This window comes from Mchenga conophoros, linkage group LG23, assembly GCF_057382185.1.
Source record: "Mchenga conophoros isolate Kocher_MC1m ecotype Shallow Benthic linkage group LG23, M_conophoros_male_GT1.1, whole genome shotgun sequence".
In the NCBI taxonomy this organism is placed as follows: Eukaryota; Metazoa; Chordata; class Actinopteri; order Cichliformes; family Cichlidae; genus Mchenga; species Mchenga conophoros.
This window is the reverse complement of record NC_140547.1, coordinates 6676235-6694566: the sequence shown is the minus strand read 5'-3', so window position 1 is coordinate 6694566 and position 18332 is coordinate 6676235. Positions and strand designations below refer to the sequence as shown.

Here is an 18332-nt window from a genome sequence, read left to right as displayed (position 1 = left end):
GTTTAATTTGATTAATGCTTTTTCGCATCCTTCACTGCTGATTGAAACAAAAAGCAGTGACAAATAAATTACAATAAGTACAGGAAACACGTGACACGCCAAACAAACAGAGAATGTATCATTTTCAGATGTATGATCAATTAATATAACATATAGGAAAATCATAAAAACTGTTAGATAACGCTTGTTAAAGCTATACATGTTAATAATTTCTGTATGTGTGATGATGTGACATGCAACGTTTCCTTTACACTGGGCCATCAGTTAACAAGGAAACATTGTACACACACACACACATAAACACGCTACGATCATCGTAGTAAGATACTTGTTATTGATTTCATGTTTTTATTAAATGCTTTTATTTTGACGGCCAGCTATCGAACCCACTTGGTTATATAATCACCCACCATTTTATACTTGTGTCAAGCCAGCCTCCAATTCGAGACTTGCAGTCAAGCCAGCCTCCAGTTTGTGGTGAAATCAAAGTTAAAACAGTAAAGTGACACGAATGAGCGGAACTATGGAGACATTATACAGCGCTCTCGGCTTGGAGTGGGTTGACGGCAGGAGCATTTTATTTTTTTCCTGTCTTTTTCTTCTGCTGGCTCATGTTCTGAAGAACCGAGTGCCGAAAAACTTTCCTCCCGGACCGTGGGCTCTCCCTTTTATTGGTGATCTTCATCGCCTGCAACCTAACAGATTCCATCTGCAGTTCGAAGAGGTGTGATACAAAGTAACGATTATTATTATCATTGTTGCTGTTAAGAAGAAGAATATATTCATATAGAAAATGGGGCGACTCGTTTACTGCAAATAGGTAGCTAAATGGTGCTATAGGTTCCCTTTATTCCTCTGTTATTGGTAATCATTTAGACTTAGATTGGGCTACATGGGGCAGAGCAGTTTTTTTATTAGACTTTAAAACATTCGGTAACATAACCAGTGTTGCCAATTTAGCAACTTTGTCGCTATATTTAGCGAGTTTTCAGACCCCTTAGCGACTTTTTTTTTCTAAAAAGCGACTAGCGACAAATCTGGCGACTTTTTCTGGAATTATTGGAGACTTATTTATGACGACTTTTTGACGTGAAAGGGCGTGTTGCTCTTACTCTCAACAAGCAGCGGTGCTGCCGTGGGCACCCCACGGGCGGAGGATAGTCCTCCCCCAGCTGCAGGAGATGTTCACACCTGTGCGTCCAAACTGCAAATGAATCGCGCATGAGCGAAGCCGCTGCTCCCGCACTGTCTGTAACACAGTCAGTTCTTCTTTTACTGTTATGCTGTTTTGTGGATCACAAGGTTTAAAACTACTTATAAACACACACTCTCACACACAAAGTAACTCCACCAGAGTGCCTATTTCGGGTCACTTTTGCCGGTCGAAGCCCGAATAAAGGAGCAGGGTTGGAATTGTGACATTAAAAAACAATAATTGCTAAAAGAAATTAAGTTTGTAGTTCTAAATAAATTCTAAATGCATTTAGGACGTTTTTTGCTAACTTTATGTCTCTTCCACGATGTTATTTCTCTCTCCAACAGCGTAGGTTATCATTATATTAGCATGACCAATTATGCACATTAGGTGATGACGTCATCTAGCGACTTCTAGCGACTTTTAGGACAGCCAATAGCGATTTTCCTTACTGAGGAGTTGGCAACACTGAACATAACTAACAGCCTAGAAGCTTAGTGTGAGCTGCATTTCAAGTCGCTGCTATTGTCCTTTCAGCTTCTACTTTTTGCTGCCGAGTGTCCCGTAAAGAGACATTAAATATTTGTAAGCAAGCATTTCTGTTTTATTTTATTAGCTGCTTTCAGTTCTTGTTTTTTGTTTTTATTTGCTTGTTTTGTGGTTGTTATATTTTTTGGGACATGGTATCACATGTCACACTTATCACAGCTGCTACAGTCTTAGTTTTCTTTTGGTAGAATAAAAATGTAAAAGTCAGCTGTATCAGAAAAGTTATTTCTTTTTAAATTATCCTAAAATATGCAAGTGTTGAATAACAAGCTAAATCTACTGTCGATTCAGTTTTCAGAGAAATATGGAAACATTTTCAGCCTTCGAATCTTTGGTCATAGAGTTGTGATCATTAATGGTTACAAGTCTGTAAAGGAAGCCCTGGTCCAACGAGGAGAAGACTTTGCAGATCGTCCCATAATTCCTTTGGTTGACGATGTATTTGGAAATAAAGGTGATTTCATTTCTTTTAATTACACACTTAATATTGGAGTATCAGATGGGCACCAAGTTAGATTTATTAGCGTGACGATGGTGATCAACATGCCTAGTTTCTCTTCCAGTCAAAATATGTATATTTGTATATGTTTTTTCAAAGGTATTGTAGCTTCCAGTGGTTATCCATGGAAGCAGCGGAGGAGGTTTTCTCTTCAGACACTCAGAAACTTTGGTCTGGGCAAGACGACGTTGGCAGAATTCATCCAGCAGGAGTGCCAGTATCTCACAGAGGCTTTTGCAGACCAGCAAGGCATTTAAAAATCACACTGTTTGATAGTCTGAGGAACTTGGAAAGAAAAGCGTCTGGACTTCTTTAACCCTTTAGAGCCGATCGGAGCGGGCACGCTCTGTTTTGCGTAACTATTTTTAAATCCCAGTAGCACTGCAACCACGTAAGCTAGCGCAAAATTTTTTTTTGCATATGAAACCGGAGGAGTTGTATTTACATCTTATGCCATCAGCTTGTCCTAGGTCACGGTTTCCTTCCACATAAAGCTTTGCAAAAACTGCATAAAAAGCGCTTGCAGGAACAAAAACATAATATTCCAGAAACACGCTTTGCCGATCCGATCAGCTGTTCATAACACTTCCTGCGTTGGAATAGACGTCGGCGCGAACTTTTGCATTTCCGCCATTACCTGCCCGAAACCGGAAGTGACGTCATTTTCGCGGAAATGTAGTCTTTTTTACCCTCAGGGCCTATACTGGTCTTTTTAAAAGTTATCTTTGACTTTATGACTTTCTGTGTCGTTTCTGGGATGCTTAGGACTCATATTGCACTGCTGGAAATAGTTTATTTTGATGCATATGCTGCTTTTTTGCAAATTTGCAGTATAATATTTATTTTCGTTTTTCCTGCAGTGTATAAAAATTGGCGTATTTCAAAAATAAAACTATGAAGACGCTCAAAATAAATTTCCTGTGGTGGGAAACTATTTTGTGCAACTTTTTTGTATTTACAGTTTTGAGGGATAAGCCTCCTAAATTTCTCTAACTACAAATATATGTTAAAAAAGCAAAAACGATTTTCAATTTTTTTGTAGTTTATTGCACTTTTTTGCAATTTATGTAATTACTATGCACTTAATGAATACATATTATTAAAATCTGGGCTATAATGGTTGTATTGGTGTATAGCAACTTGAAATGCTCCCAAAAATGGCTCCACAGCATGTAAAAATATAATATAAGCTCTGGCGGCCTTGGCTCTATGGTAGGTCTTAAAGGGTTAAGTTCCTTGAAGATGTTTCACCTCTAATCCGAGAAGCTTCTTCAGAATTGAAGAAGCTTCTCGGACTTCCAAGCTCCTTAGACTATGATGACCTGGATGACTGAGAACCTTCACAGACACACACTGTTTGATGATAATTTTTACATTTTAAATGTTTGATAATTGCTTATGACCTTATCTAATTTTCTGCTAAACATATAAAATATGAAATTGCTAATTTTTCTTATATAATACACGCTTTTTTGGTAAATATCAAGCAAGTTTGTCTTCTCTTTGGACATGGAGTCCATTTTCTGTCTCACCCACACTTTATTTTTATTTACAGGAAAGCCTTTTAATGCACAGCCATTGCTAAACAACGCCGTGTCAAACATCATCTGCTGTTTGGTGTTTTCAAATCGATTTGAGTACAGTGATGAGAAGCATCAGTCTATTCTTCAGGACTTCAATGAGCTTTTGTACTTGGAGGTAACCATGTGGGCACAGGTGAGCCTCCTTTAAACCAGGATTCAGTAATCTAATTAAAAGGATTTATGCAAATGCATGTGTCATATTTATTTGAATCACATTATTACAAAGGCTCTCCTTGAATTGTTCCCTTCCTGAATTGTTCTGTGTCCCAGTGATTTGTATATTTGTAATTCATACATAGAGACCACTGATTTAAAGCATCTAAATCTTACTTGAGTCCAGCTTTGATTAGGTTGTTTTTTTGTTTTTGTTTTTTAATCAAGTTTGACTATTAGTATAATGTTCTTTTAGGAAATACTGTGTTAGCTTTATGCCATATGTTGTCTCATCTATATATTTTTCTAAAGGTCTTGAGGATCATCAAGATGTTGACAAATGTGAAACAAGCCTTTTGTGTTCTTTTTGGGCAGCAGTGGTTTTGACAGTGAAATTCCCCCATGCAGTTATTTAGGTGTTCTTCTGGGTTCTTTTGTGACCTCCTGGGTGATCAGTGGTGCACTCTTTAAGTCATTTTGGTAGGCCGACCACTCCTATGAAGGTTCACTACTGTTCCAAGTTTTCTTCATTTGTGGATAAGGGCTCTGATCTTTTTTGTGGAGTCCCAGCGACTTAGAAATGTTTTTATAAGCCGTTCTCAGGTGCTTTAAGATCTTTTAGCCTCCTTTACTTTGTCAGACAGGTTCTATTTAAGTGATTTAAAAGGTCTTTACAAAAAATGGGATTAAGCATAGTCAATTCATGATTTTACAAGAGAGTTCTTTACTTTTTCGCATAGGGACATACAGTAATGTGGATCTCTCTTTGAAAGCTAATTAATTTAGTACATTTTTATTAAATAAATAGAAATGTCATAGATATATCCACGCTGTCTGACAAGTTAGTGACTGTCCTCCTGCGCTGTAGATGTACAACGCAATGCCCTGGCTGATGAAGTGGGTGCCCGGACCTCATCAGAAGACATTTACTCTGGTCAAGAATATAAATAATTACATAGAAAACAGGATCAGTGAACACAAAGAAGACTTTAACCCATCATCTCCGAGAGACTACATCGACTCCTTTCTCATAGAAATGGAAAAGGTGAGTGTTGTCCTGCATCTCTGCTGTTTTTGTTCTTTTTGCATTTTTAATGAAATCTCATCAGATTTTTTTTTTTTCATCTTTGCCTCTAACAGAATGAAGGCAATGATTCAAGTTTTGATCTCAGTAGTTTGAATGCTTGCACCCTTGACCTCTTTGGTGCTGGAACTGAAACTACTACCACTACTTTATACTGGGGCCTTCTGTATATGATCCACTATCCTGTCATACAAGGTTTGTGACTGAGTAATAGTCACTATGACTACATATTCTGCAAGTATCTCAACTTTATAATGACAGCGGCCTCTTATAGGTCAGCCATTTATATAAAAATTGATTGTTTCTGATGTGACATTGTAATGTGTGTCTCTGTTTAATTTTGTCTCTGGATTGGGTTTTCTCTCAAGTCTATTTTATATATTTACTTAGATTTGAATTGTTTTCTCAACTTTAAAAATCTTGACGTAGACTCACATTATTAACTGTGTACAGAAAAAGTCCAGGCTGAGATCGATGCTGTGATTGGTTCATCCAGACAGCCCTCTATGAGTGACAGAGAAAACATGCCTTATACCAATGCGGTTATTCATGAGATCCAGAGAATGGGCAACATCCTCCCACTGAGTTTGTCACACATGACAAACAAGGATACAATATTGGATAAGTACACAATCCCAAAGGTACTCATGCTAAGAATTATTTTACCAAAGCCTTATGCTTGTTTTTCTGGTTTCTGGTCATATAGCTACTGAATAACTCATTAAATTCAGCAATGTTTTTTTTTTCAGTCACTTTAAAGCATAGATAAACTCAGAAAGACAGTTTTTGCGCAATATTTATGATGGAAATATCTTAATTAATTGCAGTGGGCTAATGGTTAAACATAAAAAACAACCACTGCATTTTGGTGCATCTGTTGTTAAATAACAAGTGTTTTACAACTCATAATACGATACAACACATTTAGTAGCTCTTTTGGAATATCCAAATATTAATTGCTCAACATATGTAACGATAATTCGTTTCTCTATCAGCTGATTTTCCATCTAACCTGTTTAATTATTTTGTTCTTAAAAGTTGAGATAATTTTTAAACAAACACAAATTAACTTACCTGTTTCTTCAGGGCACCATGATCCTGCCTTTATTGCACTCTGTACTCAATGATGAGTCAATGTGGGAAACTCCACATTCCTTCAACCCTCAACACTTTTTGGACCAGGATGGTAACTTTAGGAAGAGAGAAGCCTTTATGCCTTTTTCTGCAGGTATGTCAAGAGGGCAGTTTATCTCAGTGAACGTATTCTGTTAATGAATATGTAGGCAAACAACAAGAGAGGTGTTTGAGCAAGATATGGTAAAAGAAGTGTTGCATGTTTCTGCTTGCTGTTAACTGTTCGTGAGCACCGACTTATATCTACAAACAATTTCTTACATCACTGAGTTTGCAGGGGATCGGTGTCTCTTTTGTGTGTTTCAGAGCTGTAGTAATAACCTCTGTAAGATGAAAGCATAGTGACTGAAACTCTTATTGTGTATTATCAGGCAAGCGTGTGTGTCTCGGGGAGCAGCTTGCCCGAATGGAATTATTCCTGTTCTTTACCTCCCTCCTTCAGAGGTTTTCATTCTCGGCACCTGCTGGAGAGCAGCCCAGTCTGGAGTTCACACTGGGAACCACCCGTTGTCCCAAACCTTACTGCCTTTGTGCCGCGGCACGTTAAATCATCAAGTATAAGCTAAACACGTCTATTTCTTACAGTGTACATTTGTCTTTCATTACATTTTATAATGTCAAGCAGTTTCTGTTTCATCATTATCTATTTCTATTATGTTATGAGCCAGAATGCTGTTTAATAAAACCTTTAGAAATTACATACATATATACTGAAATTACATATCTGCTGTATACAAACTGTATAAAATTCTGACATTATACTAAACACTTTTTAATGATTCATTGTTGAGTGATAATCTATGTGCCACTGTGAAGCAGTGGTTTTAAATGTGCTGAACAAATAAACATGACCTGACTTGAAAATGTGTGCGTGAGTAATATATATTCATCTTTCACTTAATCCAGTTTTGATTGACCTAATCCTTCTTATTCAGTCTGTTTTTTTATTGAAGTTCACACTGCTATCAGTTTGAGATGTCCATGGCATTTCTCAGTGTTTGTATTGTCCAATACAGTTTTGTATTCCTCAGCCATTACCTGGCAACAACACAGTTACAACACTATAAAATGCCCATGTGAATCTGATGTAGTAGTTCTACTCTTCGAGGATCAAGTTGCAGCATGATAATAGAGAATATCTGACTTCATAGTATGACTCGATTCATGCAGCTCAGCGTCATTTAGGGTTCATCGTTTTTTTGTGGTCTCTAACCTTTTCCAGTATCGACTGTATGATGTGTGTCATATGACAGTTTCCATTATCTAAAGGTCTCTGCATGGCTGAAAGGTGCCTTGAAAGTGTGTCAGCAAATTCAAGCAGTTTTCAAAGACATACTTTGCCTGTGCATTGAAGTTTGCTATTCTCATTAACAAAAAGCCATTGCAACAGTATCCTTTCAAGTGTGGAAACAATGGCTTGTGGTCTATTTGGGTAATGAAATGTACAGGCTAAAGTTATTTTGGGAGCGCTCTATATGCCTAAACCACAGCCAAGCACTCCTTTTTGATCTGTGCATGTCTGATTTTGGTACCTTTTAAGGTGGCAGCCTCCCTCGTTGTCCATCGTGGTCCTATAGGAGAATCCCTTCCCAGCTTATTGCACAGAAGACTTAATTATTATCACAAAGGCTAGTACGGGTGCATCAGTTAAGAAAAAGGACCTTTTAAATCCTAGACCTTTGCCAGACATGCGTCACTGCCTGGTTGTGTGTTTTCTGCTAAGTCATTCAACTAGTGACCCAGATCATGTACCACACCCTGAACAGCTCTGTGGTTTGTGGTAGCTAAATGTTTCTCATGCCACTATCTTTTGTGGCATCAGACCTGACACAGAAAAAGATGCGCATGCACATTCACACCAGTATTGTACTTTCACATCACGAGCATCCACGTGTCTCCTTGGGTCTGGGCATTGTAAATTTTGTCGTCAGAGGGTTAACGCAAGCCGTCGCTGTGCTTTCATGGGTATTGTGACCACAAAGTTGTCCACAGAAAAACTGCACTACATAGGTTAACAGAAGTCACCCAGGAATTCATGGTGTAAAAATCTGGAAGAATGGAAAGTCTTGTGAATTTGTGTGCTGATGACTTGCTTGTCTGAACCAACAGTGTTTGTCCCCTATCTCCTGGAATGTATCAAATCATTTAGCGTGCTGTCGGGAAATTCAGCTGTAGTAAAAGTGAATTTATGCCACTCATAGATGATTTGGGGGTACATTTCTGATTTTTCTGCTGTTCACATTCCTTGTTCTTAAAACTCCCTGTAAACCCAAACTCTTGAGGACTCTCTTATCTTATCCATTTTTCCACCAGTGTCATTTATTTAAAAAACAAAACAAAAAAACAACTGGTTTAATAGTTTGCATTTTCATCAGTCATATTTTTATCACTACCTTCAAATCAGACATTTTGGATGGAGCTCTGTTCCCAAATTCATGCTTTTTTTAAATAAGTCATGTTTTTTATGACCTCTTCTCAATGCCACAAACTCCCAAACATTTAGCTTCCAGTTTTCGTTATGGCAGTTAGCACAACCATGTTAGTGAAGCCTTCACCAATTAACTGAAGTGTGATTTCAGATGAACTTTCAAAAGAGAGCCTGTCCAGTATTCAAAGGTTTTTTGTCAATTCCAGGTTGATTGAATTTAAAGTCTTGCATAAGCTCCACTACGCCAAGACTTAACAAAACATTTGGCACTGTCTCCCCCATGTGTGACAAATGTGGTATTGCAAAAGTGTCAGTGTCACACATGTTGTGGTCCTGTCCAGATATATTTGGCTTACCCAAACAGTATGGTGTGTTCATTAACCTGGAGTGTAATCTGGAGATATTTGGCTCCTATGATGGGACAAGAGCACTCCCATTTAATCAAAGACAACTTCTGAGGGAAGGCATCATTGCTGCTAAAAATATTCATTTTGCTGACTCCATTATTTATCTCCTTGGTTGGGTTTTTGTATTTAAAAAAAAAAAAGGATAATGAGCATAGACATCCGGTCACTGTATGACAAACCACAGTTCTGCTAATTTGAGTAGCAGAACTAGACGTTTCATTGCTGTTTATGGTGCCTTTTGGAAAGAGATTTTTGACATCTCTTTGTTTTTTTTGCTGCACATTTTGGCAGAACAACCCCAGGACACAACTTTGGGGTGTTTTCACCTCCCTCCTTCAGAGGTTTTCATTCTTGGCACCTGCTGGAGAGCAGCCCAGTCTGGGAACCACTTGTTGTCCCAAACCTTACATCCTCTGTGCCGTGGCACGTTAAACCATCAAGTATAAGCTAAACACATCTATTTCTTACAGTGTACATTTGTCTTTTATTACATTTTTCATGTCAAGCAGTTTCTGTTTCACCATTGTCTATTTGTATTATGTTGTGAGCCAGCATGCTGTTTGATTAAACCTTTAGACATTACATACACTATTATACTGTATACAAATATAAGATTCTGACATTAAACTACACACTTTTTAATGATTCATTGTTGAGCCCTGACTGTGAAGCAGTTTGAAAGACCTTCTGTGGTTTTAAATGTGCTGAACAAATAAACGTAGCCTGATATGAAAATGTGTGTGTGAGTAACATATATTCATCTTTCACTGAATCCAGTTTGGATTGATCTAATTCTTCTTAGCCTGATTTCTTTTAAGTTCACACTGCTATCAGTCGGAGGTGCCTGCCCTGGGCATTTCTCAATGTTTGTATTGTGCAATACGGTTTTGTGTTCCTCAGCCATTACCTGGCAACAACACAGTTACAGCACAATACAATGCCCATGTATGGTGTGTTCATTAACTTGGAGTGTAATCTGGCCATATGTGGCTATTATAATGGTGCAAGAGCACTCACATTTAATCAAAGACAACCTCCAAGGGAAGGCATCATCACTGCAAGAAATATTCATTTTACTGACTTCATTATTTATCTCCTTGATTGGGTTTTTGTATTTAAAAAAAAAAAAAAGATATGGGCATAGACATCCGGTCACTGTATGACAAACCACAGTTCTGCTAATTTGAGTCACAGAACTAAATGTTTCACTCAACTTAGGGGAGAAAAACAAACCAAAACCTTGTTTCTAACAACTAGGAGTGTAATCAAAGCTTTATCTGGAATTTGGGCTGGGTTATGTACTCTCGGGCATTGGGTTATATAATATTCTGTCCCTGTAGCTGAACACTGAGTTACTTTTGCATAACAGAGTAAAGCTATGGAGAGAATATACAGCGTGCTCGGCCTGGAGTGGATTGACGGCGGGAGCATTTTACTATTTGTGTGTGTTTTCCTGCTTCTGACTGATTTTTTGAAGAACAGAGTGCCAAAAAACTTTCCTCCTGGACCGTGGGCTCTTGCTTTCATTGGTGATCTTTGGCGTATCCAACCTGCCAGGCTTCACTTGCAGTTCGCAGAGGTATAGAAATAGCTTTATTGCTGTGTAGTCGAAAATAAAGGGTCAGAAGCGTAAACAACACTCAGCTATATCACACTGCACTTTTTGCGTATTGATTTAAGTAAATCAGTAAATGTGAGGTTTTGTTTTTTTAAAAAAGTCCTAAACATGTCAGGTAAATAGTAAATTATTAACTTAAATGCAAGATAGCCAAACTGAACTCTATTCCAGATTCCCCTTTGTTCTCTTTACTGGGGGTCGGGGTGGGGGGCACAATATTGATACATGCTATTAATTTTATATTGTTGATTAAGTAATTTGTCCTCCAGATTTTAAAAAAGGGTAACTGAAAAATCCAACCAGCATTAGAAATTATACTTTTAAATAGATTTCAGCAGCTGATAAGAAACAGTTAAACTTGGGGGTTAAAACTGAAATGGGCAATCACATGACAGTGACTTCTTAAAAAATATGTCCACTCAGTGGTCAACCACAATGTCAATGCCTGTGTTCAGTTTGCAGAGAAGTATGGAAACGTTTTCAGCCTGCGACTATTTGGTGGAAGAATTGTGGTCGTGAATGGCTACAAGTCTGTGAAAGAGGCCTTGGTACAAAAAGGAGAAGACTTAATTGATCGTCCTGTCATACCCATATTTGAACTAGCAGAAAACAGAGGTGGAGTTGGTTGTATTTTCATATTTGAAGTTGAGCAAGATCAGGCTCAATTTACACCATTTTGGAGTTAATGTTTCTGTATGTTCCTAAAAGGTCTTGTGATGTCAAATGGTTATCCATGGAAGCAACAGAGGAGATTTGCTCTTCACACTCTCAGAAACTTTGGTCTGGGCAAGAAGACCCTGGACTTATCCATCCAGCAGGAGTGCCAGTACCTCATAGAGGCTTTTGCAGATAAGCAAGGCACAAAAAAATTAACTCACACTACCTTCAACTTTGAAGACAAACGCATGCACCAACAGCTACATACATTGTGTACTTAGGTATCATGACACCTGTTGCATGCGATTCATATAACATGCGTTGTCCAGTGACTCATCATATTTGATGTTTTGTTTGTGATGTTTTGGGTCCCAGTTTTCTTTATTATTTTGACATGATGCAAGGGTTCCTCAGTCTTTTTTATGTATTTTACAGGAAAGCCCTTTAATACCCAGTCACTGATAAACAACGCTGTGTCCAACATCATCTGCTGTTTGGTGTTTGGGAATCGATTCGACTACACTGACAAGGAGTTTCAGTCTATTCTCCAGAAATTCAACAAGATTATGCATTTACAGGGAAGTTTGTCAGTACAGGTGAGAATACATCCAATAATTTTATTCATTATTTTATTCTGTAACTAAAATGTGTTTAATTTGAAACATTGCCGAAGAAATTTTATTGAAAACGAATACAGTAATGTCAGTCTACTAAAACTAAAAGGTGCGTATTCAAACTATGAGTCATGTAAATGTACACAAATATTATTGTGTGAAATCTATTTTATGAATCAAAGGTAAAAGTACTGATCTGGCACTAAAATTGTCCGTGTTGCTGATATTGTTAAAATTAACCAGTCGTATTTTTGCTGCAATTGTAGGATCCATAGTGTAAAAGTTTACACAGTCACCAAACAAGCAAAAGATTATTTTATGTTTGAAACATAAATCCCATTGAAGTTGCATAAATAAGGACATCCGACTTAAAAATCAGCTAAATCAGTCGACAAGCAGCCAACAGTAGCTTTATTTCCAATCCAAAAATTTCTGTATGACATGAAACTGTTGTTTCTAGTTAAGGGGAAGTTCTAACTACTTTATGTTTAGTTAGATTAGGCAATTGAATTCAGCTCTATTTACAACACTATATCAACAGTCGTCTCCAGGTGCTTTATGTTGTGAGGTAAAGACCCCTACAATAATACAGAGAAAACACCTAAAGGCAGATGATCCTCTATGAGCAAGCACTTGGTAACAGTGGGAAGGAAAAACTCCCTCTTTACAGAAACAAATCTCAGAAAGAACCAGGCCCAGGGAGGGGCCACCACCTGTTTACATTGCCTTACTCTAAACCTACTCACCCACCCCTGTTGCTTGTCACGTGTTTTCATGGTCTTATGATGTGAAGATTCATGTGCTTCTGTGATGAGGAGTTTTTGTTTTCTGTTCTCATACTGATCCCCTATCAGGAGCTCAGTCTGAGTACAGTCCTCTTTTTTCTCCTCCATTGCCCTTTTGTCTCGTACATTTCATTGTTTTTCTTTACGCTACCTGTTCTGACCTGTCTCCCCAATGTGATTTTTGTTTAATGTATGTATGGTTGAAAATCTCCCGTGACCGGTTGGGGGTGACTGGAGGGAGGACAAAATATACATTAAAGGACTAGTGTGGGGAATCTGAAAGGAGGTCAAGAAATTTATATCTTCACTTCTTAAGAGAAAAGAAAAACAACCTCAGTTCTTGTTTACATCTCCTTGTGTTTTGGGATCTAATATTTCATGACATTTGAAGGGGTTTCCAAATATCTGTAGTTCTTGAGTTATCTGGTGTAAAAGCCAGTAGTCAACAGGTGTACCTGAAACTGTCTTCGAACTCTGTAGATGTACAACACAATGCCCTGGCTGATGAAGTGGATTCCTGGATCTCACAAGGAAATATTATTTCTGGTACAACAGTTAATTGAGTTTGTAAAGGTAAAGGTCAATGAACACAAAGAAAATATTGACCCTTCATCACCAAGAGATTACATTGATGCTTTTCTCATAGAAATGGGAGAGGTGAGTAAAGTGCTCCTTGTCTGTTGTCTACATTTCTAATAAAATGTGTGATTTGTTGGCATGTAACACATTTTTGATCCTCTCTCACACTTATAGAAGGAGAACAAAGAATCTGGTTTTGATTTACAAAATCTGTGTTTTTGCGCTCTGGATCTTTTTGGTGCTGGAACTGAAACTACAACCACTACTTTACACTGGGGACTGCTTTACATGATCTACTACCCTGACATACAAGGTGTGTTTATGAATCACATCCACCTTTACTACATATTTTCTAATCAATTTGCCATCTCTTTATATTCTCAGGGGGTCCCTAAGAGATCATATGTATTGTGAGAGGATGCGTGTAAGATGTGTAAACTTTCCCTGTAAGTCATCTATGCTGCACACAGACTCACATTGTTTCCTGTTTTCACTGTGCAGAGAGAGTCCAGGCTGAGATAGATGCTGTGGTTGGTTCATCCAGACAGCCCTCTATGAGTGACAGAGAAAAAATGCCCTATACTGATGCTGTCGTTCATGAGATTCAGAGAATGGCCAACATCATCCCCCTCAATTTGGCTCACATGACAAGCAAAGACACCACACTGGATAACTATGCAATCCCAAAGGTATACAGTTCATATGTTATTTCCCAAGTGAGGTTTTTGTCATTTTTTGAAATGACCTATCCTTTTATCAGATAATTAAGAATGTTTTTAGACAGATTAAATGTAATAATAATAATCAAAACCAAAAACATGCTGGGAATTTGGGTATTTCACTTAAAGTACTAAAAATCCTCCTTTATACGCCAACTCTAGAGGCGTATAAATATATAAATACATTATCTCAGGAACTTCTTTAAGTTTCTTGAAGATTTTTCACCTCTCATCTGAGAAGCTTCTGGTGGAGAGTCCCGGATTTAAGCCATATTAGGAATGTCCCTTAAGAGGGTCACTGGCCCACTATTGATCATCTGCCTAATCACATGAGCCAAAGGTCTGAAGTACACTAGGATGAGGTGTTTGGAGAAGTCTCTCCTGAGTTTCTCTGATAAAGGGATGATAGGAGATGACAGTGCTGACAATGCTATTCTGTTTTCCTTCTGTTTCTCCCTAGTTGATGTCTGACCTTTTTTACAGTATCTTTGCTGATTCGATAACCACATGCTTTAAGAGCGTTCGTTACATCTGTGTGCTCCTTCTCTCTCTCTTGTGGCTTGGAGGGAACATTTTCTGCCCCGTGTTGCAGGATCCTTCAAGAAACTTAGAGAAGTCCAGTCGCTTTTCCTTCCAAGTGCACTAGATTACCATAACCTGGATGACTGACAACCTTCACAGACATAAATACATTATATTGTCAAAAGTAATTACTTACTCATCCAAATCACTAAATCAAGGTCTTCCTGGCACTTTAATGGCCACAGGTGTATAAAATCAAGCACCTTAGCATGCAGACTGCTACTACAAACATTTGTGAAAGACTGGGAGCTCTCAGGACCTCAGTGAATTCCAGCGTGGTACCGTGATAGGATGTCACCTGTGTAACAGGTCCAGTCATGAAATTTCCTCATTACTAAATATTCCACAGTCAACTGTTAGTGGTGTTATAACAAAGTGGAACCAATTGGGAACGACGGCAACACAGCCATGATCACATAGTGGGGGCCAGCAGATGCTGAGGCGCACAGAGCACAGAGGTCATCAAATTTCTGCAGAGTCAAACAATCAATCACTACAGACCTCCAAACTTCACGTGGTTTTCAGATTAGACCAAGAGCAGTGCACAGAGAACTTGATGGAATAGAGCTGCAGCTGCAATCTTGACATCACCAAGAGCAAAGGAAACCCAACAGATGCACGCTGCGAAAAGCACGCTGCCACTGGACTCCAAAGCAATGGATACGTGTTCTCTGGGTTTGTCAGGTGCCAGCATTGTGCCAAGTGTAAAGTTTGGTGGAGGGGGGATTATGGTGTGGAGCTGTTTTTCAGGAGTTGAGCTCTCCCCCTTAGTTCCATTCAAAGGAACTCTTAATGCTTTAGCATACAAAGAAATTTTAGACAATTTCATGCTTCCAACATTGTGAGAACAGTTTGAGGTTGGATCCTTCCTGTTCCAACATGACTGTGCACCAGTGCACAAAGCAAAGCCCATAAAGACACAGATGAGCAAGTTTGATGTGGAAGAACTTGATTGGCCTGCACACAGTCTGACCTATAGATAGAAAGCCTTTGGGATGAATTAGAGCAGAGATGGCAGGCCAGGCCTTCTCATCCAACATCAGTGTCTGACCTCACAAATGTGCTTGTAGAAGAATGGTCAATAATTCCCATGAACACACCTTTAAACCTTCTGGAAAGTCTTCTGAGAAGTGTCCAAGCTGTTATAGCTGCAAAGGTTGGGCCAACATCATATTAAACTTTATGGATTAAAGATGAGATGTCACTCTACTGTAGCACAGGACGGCAAGTTCCAACATTCGAGGAGGGCTCAGAGTAGATTGCTACTCCTACCTGTCAAAAGAAGCCAGTTTAGGTGGTTCGGGCATCTGTAGGATCTGTAGTACTGAGTGATGTGTCTTAGGCATGCCCTGTCAGGAGAAGGCCTCGGGGTAGACCCAGGACAGACTGTAGAGATTATGGATGGATGGATAATTGTGTAATGTAACACAATAATCCATTTAATAGCCCTGCTCTTTAGTTATAGGAATTAGCTTCTTCCATGAGCTGATTTTCCACCAACTAGCAAATTAACACAATTAACAATTGCACATTTTATTATTTTTGACATTTTTAAGTTTCTAAATTCTTGAGAATTCTTGATTCTGTCCAAAACTTTGTTTCAAAACTTGCATTGGAAACAAACTAGTAAAATCATTTACTTCAATTGTATTTTTTCAGGGTACCATAATCATAACTTTACTGCACTCGGTCCTGTGTGATGAATCGATGTGGGAAACTCCACACACCTTCAACCCTCAACATTTTCTGGACCAGGATGGTAAATTCAGGAAGAGAGAAGCCTTTATGCCTTTCGCTGCAGGTTAGTCAGTAGTTACTCCACATATCCTGTAACACAGTTGCATGTTTTTTATGGGTATGTGTTTACAGGGGCACTATAAAATGTTATAGCTTCGTGGAACACCAGAAAGGGTTCAGATAGGAAGCAAAACACCAGTTTTCCCACAAAGACTCTGATCTGTTGAAGACCTTCCCTGATTGAAGTGCATATGCATATGCAAATTTCATAGCATTAAACTTTAACCTGCCGGGTTCCTAGTACAAAAAGTGTGCTTTTTTTTTTTTTTTGTGCTGGCACCCTTCTTTTAAATAAAGAAGAGTATTTCCAGTAATGTGTCCCGTTGTGTGCTACACATGAGATATGGAAAGTTTAGCCAGTGTCCTGAAATGCTTTTCCCAACATTTTACAGACTTCATGTGTGAAGAACTACAAAAATATCTGTGAATTAAGGTGAATGTCCTTGTGAATGAAATCACTCAACTTCTGGTGTATTCGTAGGTAAGCGTGTGTGTCTTGGGGAACAGCTGGCCAGGATGGAGTTATTCCTGTTCTTTACCTCCCTCCTCCAGAGATTTTCATTCACTGCACCTGCTGGAGAGCAGCCCAGTCTGGAGTTCAAGTTGGGAGTAGCTCGGGCCCCCAAACCTTATCGCCTCTGTGCTGTACCACGATAAAGCAATAAATGGCACATAAAATGCCATGTTTCTTTGCATGTATCTTTATCTATCTCAAATTTGAGGGTATAGTTTATTCAGGAAGGAGGGCTTTCTGCAATCTAAAATATTCAAGTGTGCAAAAGTAAATAAAACAAACTCCTTAAAAGAAATCACTGGTATGCAATTTCCTGCAGTCGCTTCCTCTGCACATTGTCTTTGTAGTTAAAACGCGACGTCCTTGAATAAACTGTATGTTTCTCATTCAGACCGCTATTTGTTAAATTTCACACTGTGGTTTTATTCTGAGGTTTGGAAGTTGAAAAAAAAACACAACGTGCCGCTCTTTACTGTCGCTCTCTTAAAATCACTGTAGTTTAAAGATTGATTATTAAAAAAAAAAAAGTTCTGTGGAGCATAAAGTTTATGTGAAAGAAAATGAAATGTCAATAAAAGGTTGAATCATTTAAAAATTTGTGTATTTTTTATTTATAGTATTTGTGTTAAGAATACCAAATTTTGTCATGTCACTTGTGAAAAGTAACACTTTCAGAGAGTTTCTGAATTTGAACCATGAACATGAAGGAGTATTAATTCTGAAAACTGCCTTAAACCTCAAGCCACCTTTATCTCACGAACATGCACCCCGTCAAACTTCTGGGTTTTCCCTGTAAACCGTTTGAAGTTACAGATGGAAAATATCTTGTGAAAGAAAATCACAAAAGCCAAGATAGCTAGAGACTTTTAAACAGTTGAGGCTGAAGTACTTTGCGGGACTACAAACGCTAGCAAACGGGCTCAGTGAGAAAAGATGTTCGAGTGCAAATCGATTTCTCTAAAGAGTTCTCTGTAAGTTTCTTTTAAAATTTTTCTAAAACACATTTAAGATCCAGGATGTGTTTAATTTCCATGTCACTGAGCAGTTTTCTGTTATGTCATTTAAAAAAAAAAATCTTTATAACCTTTATTATGTAAGTCTGTCCTTCAGCACATTTTGACTTATTGTGTCAAATAACCAAGTTGTCAGCGTGCTTTTCAAAGTAAAATGATTGATGTCACCGTGTCGCTTGCTCGGTTGACCACTGGATTATGTGCCAGCAGCAGCATGTTTAATGAGAGCAGATGCTGAGAACACTGATGTTTCAAGTCAACAGAATCGTTGTGGTGATGAAAAACAGGCAACAGAAGTAGGGCAACAAACTACTCAAAAAAAATGATCAAAGTTTCTGCATTTGCCAGAATACCACAAAACTAGGTCACTGGCCTCTTTAAGACATTTCACTCCCATGAAAGAGATCACTTTAGTCAGGTGC

The 18332-nt window shown here is 38.4% G+C and overlaps 2 protein-coding genes across 4 annotated transcripts; both read left to right on the top strand.

Annotated features, from left to right (window-relative positions):
* Positions 1-428: 428 nt before the first annotated feature.
* Positions 429-7061, top strand: LOC146546536 (cytochrome P450 2J2-like). 2 transcript variants are annotated; one of them, XM_085266374.1, is made up of 9 exons: positions 429-724; positions 2036-2182; positions 2359-2473; positions 3799-3959; positions 4848-5024; positions 5120-5258; positions 5517-5704; positions 6150-6291; positions 6569-7061. In XM_085266374.1, exons 1-9 carry the CDS (start codon positions 512-514, stop codon positions 6742-6744), a joined length of 1458 nt encoding a protein of 485 aa, XP_085122500.1. In that variant the 5' UTR covers positions 429-511; the 3' UTR covers positions 6745-7061. The 2 variants fall into 2 exon arrangements, with proteins under 2 accessions (XP_085122500.1, XP_085122499.1); XM_085266373.1 differs by having other exon boundaries at positions 2036-2198; positions 2343-2492.
* Positions 7062-10357: 3296 nt separating this feature from the next.
* LOC146546535 (cytochrome P450 2J4-like) lies at positions 10358-17481 on the top strand. 2 transcript variants are annotated; one of them, XM_085266395.1, is made up of 9 exons: positions 10358-10611; positions 11106-11259; positions 11376-11489; positions 11743-11903; positions 13187-13363; positions 13460-13598; positions 13787-13974; positions 16246-16387; positions 16865-17481. In XM_085266395.1, exons 1-9 carry the CDS (start codon positions 10411-10413, stop codon positions 17038-17040), a joined length of 1452 nt encoding a protein of 483 aa, XP_085122521.1. In that variant the 5' UTR covers positions 10358-10410; the 3' UTR covers positions 17041-17481. The 2 variants fall into 2 exon arrangements, with proteins under 2 accessions (XP_085122521.1, XP_085122520.1); XM_085266394.1 differs by having other exon boundaries at positions 10360-10611; positions 11106-11265; positions 11359-11508.
* The last annotated feature ends 851 nt before the right edge of the window (positions 17482-18332 follow it).

Bases quoted from the DNA above. Each gene is read 5' to 3' on its own strand.
- LOC146546536 (XM_085266373.1), top strand. From the start codon at position 512: ATGAGCGGAACTATGGAGACATTATACAGCGCTCTCGGCTTGGAGTGG. The intron at 5,025-5,119 runs GTGAGTGTTGTC...TGCCTCTAACAG, and splicing joins TTCTCATAGAAATGGAAAAG to AATGAAGGCAATGATTCAAG. The intron at 5,259-5,516 runs GTTTGTGACTGA...AACTGTGTACAG, and splicing joins CCACTATCCTGTCATACAAG to AAAAAGTCCAGGCTGAGATC.
- LOC146546535 (XM_085266394.1), top strand. From the start codon at position 10,411: ATGGAGAGAATATACAGCGTGCTCGGCCTGGAGTGGATTGACGGCGGG. The intron at 11,266-11,358 runs GTGGAGTTGGTT...TGTTCCTAAAAG, and splicing joins TGAACTAGCAGAAAACAGAG to GTCTTGTGATGTCAAATGGT. The intron at 13,599-13,786 runs GTGTGTTTATGA...TTCACTGTGCAG, and splicing joins CTACTACCCTGACATACAAG to AGAGAGTCCAGGCTGAGATA.